Genomic DNA, 9,732 nt, shown 5'->3' with positions numbered 1-9,732 from the left:
CCTAGGCTGATGTTGCTGGTGTAGGTTCCATGTCCATACATCCTAGGCTGATGTTGCTGGTGTAGGTTCCATGTCCATACATCCTAGGTTGATGTTGCTGGTGTAGGTTCCATGTCCATACATCCTAGGCTGATGTTGCTGGTGTAGGTTCCATGTCCATATATCCTAGGCTGATGTTGCTGGTGTAGGTTCCATGTCCATACATCCTAGGCTGATGTTGCTGGTGTAGGTTCCATGTCCATACATCCTAGGCTGATGTTCCTCTTGTAGGTTCCATGTCCATACATCCTAGGCTGATGTTGCTGGTGTAAGTTCCATGTCCATAGTGTTGAATAATAAATGGGGGTGTCATAAATGGGAGAGGAAGCACCCAACCCCACAGAGACTTGTAGTAAGATGGGGAGGGACCCAGGGAAGTCCACCCACTCAGAGAAGAAGGGGAAGGAGAAAGGCGGAAGGACTGTGGAAGGAGGTCACCAGGAAGAGGGGAGAGAGTGGGGTGTAAAGTGATTAAAAATAAACTAAATTAAAAAATAGCTAGTGAACAAAGAGGGATATTGTTAGAAAATATCGATGTTAATATTTTAAACGTACATGATAAAATGAGCCATTTAGTGTGTTACTGCCTTTTTAAAGGTTTCTTTAAGTTTTGAAAAGCAGTACAAATGGTCAATAAATACTAGAAGAAAAATGTTCAATACCCTTATGTAATGGAAAAAAGTGAAAGTCAGTGCCTTTATCCCAATCAGTGGGAAAACAGGATAACAAATGCTAACAAGCATGCAGGAGAACAGACACTTACCCAAAGATGATGAAAGTGCAAACTAGTATATTAACCAAGAAATGGTTGTGTGGTTCATTTACAAAACAGTACAACTCTACAATGAGGCTATACACTTCTTAAGTATATATCCAAAGTTAACATGAAGCAGAGATACCTTCATGTCTGTATTTATTGCAACACTAACCATAACAGCCAAGTTAAAATATGGCTGGCCCTGTCAATAGGTGAGTGGCTAAGTAAAATGTGTATAATTACAATTTTGTTTGCTGCCTCAATGTGGATAGAGTGAATTTTAAAGGACAGCAACTCTAGACAATTAATAGGTGCTGATAGAGAAAGAATTAGTCTTCTCTGAAGATGAGCCCCCTAATAAGTTAGCCAATCCCACTGAGTCAACCATAAACACATATGCATATAAACAACACTAAATGGACTAGGCCAGTTTTAACATATCTATGTATACATATATATATATATTATATATACACATATGCATAAAATAATAATAATTAAGGAAAAAATTAATAAACTGGTAGGGTATGGCGGTGACATCAAATAATTAAGAGTGTGAAGTACGGAGTGGAAATAATGTATATATGGTACTCATGTATGAAATTCTCAAAACCAATAATAAAATAAATATATAAACTGTGTGAACACACACACACTGAAGTAGAATTCTACCATATGAAAGAAAAATCATCATGATATTTGCGGGAAATACATGGTACTGGGAATTATGTGAAAGAAAATAAACTGTACCCTGAAAGGCAAATATATATTTTCTGTAATTCAAAATATAAACAGATAGATAGGTAGATAGATGATAGATAGATAGATGATAGATAGATAGATAGATAGATAGATAGGCAGAGAGATAGATAGATAGATAGATAGATAGATAGATAGATAGGCAGGCAGAGAGATAGATAGATATGGCATGAGAGTAGAATAGAGACTCTTTAGGAAGAAGAGCTAGACCTGTGCGTGTGAAGGGAAAACTGGAGAAAGTAGTATGAGGATAGTATAAAACTACACTATTTGTGTATGAAAATGTCACAATGAAACCCAAAAACATATCACAGAAAAGGGTGAAGGAAAAAACTTAATAAAAAATCATCAGGAGGAAAATTTATCCATGTGCTATATGAGAAGATTTATTATCCATTGCAGAAAACATTAATTGCCCCAAGCATTATTAGGATACAGTAGTCAACAATTCAAGAAGTTTAAGAAGAAAGAAAAAAAATTAAAAATTACATCTCCATCTTGATGCCTTAACACCTTTGATTTTTGTTATTAAAACAGTTCTAAATTTAAATTTAAAGCCAAGTGTATTTAAAATTATTAATGAAAAATAAAATTTGTAACTACCAAAAGAAGTTCAACATTCTTTAGTTAACTGAGATAAGAGGGCGTGGAAAGTATAATTTAATCCCAATAAAATATAAGTACTAAGGAAACTACAAAATGTGGGTGATTTTGTAATAAAATTAATTTTTTAAAAGACCATTCTTTTGTCTTGAGTAAATTGAGTTTGATAGTTTTTCCAAACTATCTGAAGTCTCTCATTATTTTTTACTCTAAATGTTTAGGTATTTTACTTAGTATTTCTTAACATGTTTTAAACATTCTACAACTGATAGAATTTTGGTTTCTGATATGTATAAATTGAATCTTAAAAGGCTTCAAGTATTTTCTGTAACATTTGCCTAAAGAATGGATAGCTAATTTTACATAACTATAAAGGAATAAATGGACTATAGTGGGTATTATGAATACATATTGTATTTGCATTTAGTCTGTGAATATGTACTCTTACTTAGTGTAGGACTTTACTCTTCTGGAACACAAAATTTAGGCTGAGAAGCCAGAATGTAGCTAGTTCAGGAAAAAAATATATGTATACACACACATGTATTGCATATATACAATCAGTGTTAATAACTATAAGTAATAGACATTGACCCTTGGGAAATGAAATGATTATTTAAGTCTATATATCTTCCAAGACAGAAATATTAATCAGAAGAACACATTTGTCTGTTTGTCCTCTGTTTATATTCTATTATTTTTACTTTTGCTGTGAGATGCTAAGTCCTTATTGAACTTTAGACTGCATTTTCTGAATTACTCATTTCCATTTCCCCCCTCTCCTTTTTAGTGGTCTCTCATTGCTTATCCTCAAACAACAAGGTATCACTTCCCTGCAGTTCCAGTCTCTGAAGGAAATCAGTGCAGGCAATATCTATATCACTGACAACAGTAACCTGTGTTATTACCATACCATTAACTGGACAACACTCTTCAGTACCATTAACCAGCGAATAGTGATCCGAGATAACAGAAGAGCTGAGAACTGTAGTAAGTACACGTTCCATAATTTAAAACAGTACTTTCTGTTCTTTTTTACATTTTACTATATACTTGAAAATAACATCAGAATTTTGCCTATTAGCCCAATGTTGGATGATAGAGAGGTAGTACAAGTATCAAAAATGTGCCATAAATCATCAGAGATGGTGATGTTTATAGCATATAGTCTGTCTTCACATATTGACCAATGTCAGGAAACCTCATCTGGAGATTTTGATGCCCAGATGCTGAGGTGATGTCAAGAGGGACCCTTCCCCCATTCCCATACTCACCATAAGTACTCTTATCTAAATCTGGGATGAGTGTTAATTTTAAAATGCAATCCTTTAAATAGATGGATTGAAGTTCAAAATGATTTTTAAAATACTCACACACAAGAAGAAAGACCTTAGCTCATCCATAAAGAGTGACAGTGGCTTGAGAAAACTTCCCCTTTTAAGTGAAAACCATCAAAGCAGGCATGATGATTTGAAGGGAATGACATTGAGAAACAACTGTGGGACATGAAAGACTGCATCACTTCCTGCTTCTCTCTCCCATGCAGTGCTGATACTCACAGAGTGACAGTTCTGTGGGGGGAAAAGTTCTAGTGGATTCTTCATAAGTCATTTGAAGTTTTCTAAAAGAAAAAGAATAAATTCTTATATACAAACAGTATAAAGATGAATATTACCAACTCTTCAAAACCCATGTTAGTTAGTTTTATTTTTTAAGCTAACACATTTCAGTGCTTAAAAACTACTATGCTTACGTACTTAAATATAATTAAACAAAATTTAATTATTGATTTTTCAATATGGGAACATCTTTTCTAAATTACAACCCTACCTTTTTCATTATTAAATATGTAATGAATAGCTATGGTTTTATATGCCAGTAATCTAAGAGAAATAGGAAATATTTACAATTTACATGATTAGGGTTGAGATTGAGTCATATTTATTGCTCATTGAACATTTATATTTTTTCTTATATAGTACTTCATTTTATTCATGCCATTTTCTATATCAACATTGGTGATTGTTGTCCTTTTTGGCTTCTAGATTTGAAAAAAGCACTCTGAAATTTTAATACATTAATTTTCTTTTTTATATGTATTGTGAATAAATCTATGCTTTCAGATGATTTTTAACTTTCTTATTTGCTAATTGAAGATTTTATGTTTTTATCAATTTAAGAGATTAGGTTTTCTACATTCTGTCTTGCTTCTTATTTCTGTATGTTCAAATATACTGTAATTTTTCGGCATATGAAAGGTTTTGTAATATCTTTTAATATCCCATTAAATAATATATTAAGCCAATATAATTTATTGACTAATCAGTTTCTCTTCAGTTACAGAAGTTGGTTGCAATATGTTGTATGAAATGATAAGCTAAGAACATGTCAGATTGTGTTTCTTAATTGATGTATGTGGTTTAATTTGTTTACAACCACCCTGTAAGTTGTAGCAATATCCATGAAAAGATTAGCATAGCAATATCAAGAAAGATAAATAATATCCCCAATGTTTTGAGCTACTAACTATAACCATTGTTCAAACTACTGTCTATCACATTTCAAAGACTTGGATGTTCATTTCTCCATGAAACTGTTCAAAAGAAATTATTGCAGTCCACCAGCTTACTATAATATATTCTGTATATTTTTGTCAGGATCACATTTGTCTTAGTACTTGTTTTATGTTTTACAGCAATAAATAAATGAATAAATCTAACTAAAGCCGGGTACTTTATAACATAAGATTTGTTTAGTTTACATTTTTGTTGGGGATAAAAGTCATAGAATAGGTGCATTTGTCAGGGTTCTCAAGAGCAACATAACTGATAGAATGAATCTACATATATTGAAAGGGATTTCTTACAATGTATTACAGGTTGTGGTCCAGCTGGTCCAACAATAGCTGTCTCCATTGGAAAAAGCAAGAATCCTATATCTGTGCAGTTCATTAGACTGGATATCTCACATGATATTCAATATACAACGGAAAACTTAAAAATGTAGAATCTGGTACTAGTGAATGAAGGCTGTCTTAGGGTTTTACTGCTGTAAACAGATACCATAACCAAGGCAACTCTTATAAAGATAACGTTTAATTGGGACCATTTTATAGGTTCAGAGATTCAGATCATTTGTGGGTCCCTCGTCTGGAGCGCTTCCCACGAAGATCTCCAGCCTGGCAGGGTGCAGGGGTCCAGGCCAAGGGGATAGAGTGTGAGCAGGGAGGGGGAATCACCACCACTGCCTCCATTGCTGCCTCTGCCCGCATCTCCGCTGTTGCCACCCAGTTGCTCCCAGTACTGCACCTGTCTCTCTGAGCTGAGCTGGTCTGGGCTGGACCAGTGAAAAGCGGCTAGCTAGCAAGAAGGGGAGGGTCCTGAATGTGCTTCAGGAGAGCAGATCTCTTCCCAAGTGTTACAGCTCTTACAACAGAAACTCTCAGATAATGGGATGATTCTCCCACACTTCTACTTCTCCCAAAAAGGGCTCATATATACAGTTTTGGGATGGCTTAGGGTCTAGCAGCAGATAACCCCTATTGGCTTGGTCTCAGAGCCTGGAGAAACCTAATCTACATGTGGGAGAGCCTGAGGCACTGTTCCTAAGTGACTCATGGCCATAGACCTCTTTGTGGGAGGGGCTGTGAGGGGCTGAAACTAAGTGAAAGGAACCAGGGGCACAGGATCAAGGCCGAACACCTAGTGACTGATTAGGGTCTGGGGTTTGAGGCCTGTGCTCCACCAGGCACCCAGCTGCCTCTCACAGCTCACCACCCCACAATCATTGTCACCAAGGTGGATGGCAACATCAAGGTAAGCATAGTGGAGGAGGAACTGAGAGTTCTACAAATTCATCTGAGGGCTGCTAGGAGACTTTCTTCCAAGCAGCTAGGACAAGATTCTTAAAGCCTGTGACCACAGGGCCAAATGTACTTCAACAAGGCTACACCTCCTAATAGTGTCACTCCCTGGGCCATGCATATTCAAACTATTATAAAAGCTCCCACTTCCACACAGTGCCACCCTGATAAAGTTCACCCCACATTCCCTTCCCCTTCTCCTCTGAGAAATGGAGGAGCCCCTGGGTACCAAGCCACCCTGACATACCAAGTCACTGGAGGCAGAAGGAAACAACAGAGAGAAAAGTGAGTAGAGAGATCGGAAGGTGGGGAGAGTCAACCCAACATGTTACAAAACTGCCATAAAGAAACTTGTTATTTTGTAAGATAATTAAAGCAGCATGTAGATAGATAAATAAATAAATAATAAATTGAATTTTAAAATAATAAACACCTCAGTAAAACTAGTGCTACCTATATGTTTGTAGTTTTATGTCCATTCACTAGAGTATGAGAAAACGACCAATGCCCATGTCCTGACTGGGCAATAAATTCCTATCCTCAATAGCCATCAACAATAGCTCCTTGTATATGAATGAAACTTAGGAGATTTTCTCCCCCATTACAGTTGTCTTGGGCCAGGGATTATTTATATTTATCCTTTTCTTTGACTGAGGTAACCATTTCTTCTCTTATATCTTTGATACATAGGATCTACATTCCATCTCTTTTATTTTTTGATAGGCTTGCCTCTGCAGCTCCTGTTCAAGATGTGTGTGTGTGTGTGTCCCTTCACTTTTATTTTCTTTAAATCATTTGATTTGAGTCCATTTTCATCTACAGGTCTTGAACTCTTTTATTCATGTACTTCCAGTGTTTATTTTCTTCTGGGTTTTTTTATGTTCTTTTAAAGACCTTTATCATATTAATAATGGATATTTTGAAGTCCATGTCATGTGCTTCAGCTATCTTGAAATACACAAGGCCTGTTGTAATAAGGTTGTTGAATCCTAATAGAAATATTTTGTCCTGACTACTATTGATTGTGTTTTTATCCTGATATGTAGACATCTATGTTTGGAAAACAATAAATTCTAGGTGCTGGTTTTGGGTCTTGTGTTTGTTGAGTGGGTGCTTTGTTCCCTATTTTCTGCTGTCCTTTCTGGTATGGTGACTGTATGTTGCCTGGTAGAAAATTCTTCTGGAATCCTCATAGGTGTTCTTAACGAGGTTTCCAGGTAAAATGTTTCCTAGATATTGGAAGTTGACACTTGGGAATAGGAATGGTCTGGGAGGGGATTAGGGGGTCCATAGAAGGGAGGAAAGCAAAATATTCTACCAGAATCTTCTTAGTGCCTTGAAAGTGGAGTCAGAGAGTGAGGAGAGTCTGTAACAGATAATCTGCTACAGAGCTGATGATGAAACTGGGAAATTTTTTAGAGGAGCAGAGAGAGATCTGAAGAGCTACAGTCAGACTATCTGCTTCCCTTGTTGAAGTAGCCTGTGGGTTTCCATAGAATACTTACTGGAATTGAGGACTAGATAAAGCTATGAATGAGGAGTGAGGGATGGAAGTTTAGAAGAGGAGATAGGCGTGATCCATTGGAGGTGGAGACATAGGGGTGGGGCGACATTTTAATGAGTGACAAAGTACTTTAAAATATCCACAATATAAAGCATGGGTAATGCTTCAGAAGAAAAATGTGCAGTGATGCTAAATATTTTGGTTTCGGTGGTTTTAGTTTTTAGGGATTTTGATTGATTAGTTAGTTGGTTGATTTTGGTTTTGTTTGGTTTCCTTGTTGCTTGCTTGCTTGTTTGTTGTTTGGATAAGTTTTAGGAGGTGCATAAAATACTAAAGAAATGCAGTCATGGCTTATTATCCTTGAGGATCGGTTCAAGAAGTCCAGAACAACTGCAAAATCTGTAACCATGCATTCTCTGTTGCATAAAAAGGCAGACTATTTTTGTGAAACATATGCACATCCTTCATTATGCTTTAAATTATATCTAGGTTACTTATAATGTTTAATTCAATTTAAAAACTGTGAAAATAGGTGCTACAGTTTTGTATACAGGAGATAAAAAATGAGTAAAAATTGATACATCATCTCAGTCCTGTTTACAATAAATGCAGTTTTTGTAGTTTGATCAAAGGTTGATTATACCTGCAGTAACATTAACCACATAAACTTAGATATTAAGGACCAACTGTATGAAATTGTATACTTATCTATCTTTACATTTCTGGCATTTAGTAATAGGAACTCTACCTCACTGAGCATGCCTCAATCAAAGAGAAACTGCAAAACTATAATTACTTGCTAATCATTAAACTCCATGGATGGCCACATGACCTCATTTTGCAATGATTACTGTGTATCCTGTATTTAATCCAGACAACATTGATAAAGAAAGAAGGTATATAATAGAGTTAGAGTTGGAAGAAATATTTTTTGTCATGTACTATCTTATTTGGTTTTCACAGGTAGCCATGACAATAGCAACTAGAGGATAAATATTTTATTTTCTAGAATATCATAAGGAATTTCAGTTTCCTATAAAAATCTCATGCACTTGTTATTAAGGTCATTCTTATTTCTAATTTTTTATATGCTACAGAGTATGAACTTTGGATATTGTTTATGATTAATCATAATTTAAAATTACAAACAAAGACACACTAAGAAAGGAGGTTTTCTACTATGCTAACAGTCCTATATTCCAATATTTAGTTTGAATATACCTATCTTGCTACATCCTATCAGTCTTATGCATTTACAAACTAGATTCTGCCTAACCGGTTAGAGGAACTGTTCTTGGGAGGATATACCCTATGTTCACTTAGAAATTAATGAACTCTGCTGTAATTTTCATTAAACCAGGTTTGATGTGGAACATAAGGTGCATAAATCAGGATCCAGTATAAACAGTATCCTTTGAAATAATCAGAAGATAGAAACTCTTAATTATACTTCTTAGATCTCCCTTCCTAAATTACCAAAGTAGATATCATACACTGCTCTTTGTAATTTTTTCCATATTTTATTTGAAACAGCACAATGTCTAATTACTAACAATGACTCAAATGCTCTCTATGTTCTTTTCAAAAAATAATTAGCAGTTGCTGTTGCTGATTAGTTACAAAAATGAGATCTTGTCTAATTTTTAACCTAAAATGTCTAAAGGCATCAAGAACTTCTCAGTGATAAAAGCCAGCCTCACCGCAGGGTTCAGTTTTCATTTCAAACGACAACACTATATCCTAACTAGCGCCTACATAAGTGGCTATAGCAGTTTAAAGGTAAAGCTGTTGAATGTTAAATGCAGGAGTCCGAGATTCAATTGCTAGAGCTCCTTCTGGGCAGCTCTGAGCTTTGTATTGTTCCCCCTCCTCAAAAAATATTGGAAGACACTGACCAGTTGCATCTGAAATTTGACTTCAAGTTTATGAAGATAGGATTAAAATATAAATTAAAATGAAGTATACACGTAGCATAAAACATTTTAGTGACTAGTGTCTTTAGAAGAGACAGAGAAAATGCCATGTGACAATTTAGAGAGAAGATAGATATAATTGGAGTTATACATGTTATACATTTATAATGTAATAAAGCAAAACATGACTGACATCACAGGAAGTTAGATCAGTGACATGATCTACTACAGGAGAGAGAGAGAGAGAAAGAGAGAGAGAGAGAGAGAGAGAGAGAGAGAGAGAGAGAGAGAGAGA

General features: G+C 35.4%; 1 protein-coding gene across 2 annotated transcripts in view; it reads left to right on the top strand.

The window, feature by feature from the left end:
• Positions 1-9,732, top strand: part of Erbb4 (erb-b2 receptor tyrosine kinase 4) — a 983,956-nt gene that overhangs the window by 699,662 nt on the left and 274,562 nt on the right. For both annotated transcript variants that reach the window (XM_028765623.1, XM_028765622.1), the window contains exon 12: positions 2,949-3,148. In XM_028765623.1, coding sequence (XP_028621456.1) covers positions 2,949-3,148 — 200 coding nt within the window. The remainder of the gene's footprint in view (positions 1-2,948; positions 3,149-9,732) is intronic.

Source organism: Grammomys surdaster, unplaced genomic scaffold, assembly GCF_004785775.1.
Source record: "Grammomys surdaster isolate TR1022 unplaced genomic scaffold, NIH_TR_1.0 165, whole genome shotgun sequence".
NCBI classification, from domain to species: Eukaryota; Metazoa; Chordata; class Mammalia; order Rodentia; family Muridae; genus Grammomys; species Grammomys surdaster.
Note: the sequence above shows the minus strand (reverse complement) of the source record. Positions and strands in the feature narration are given on the sequence as shown.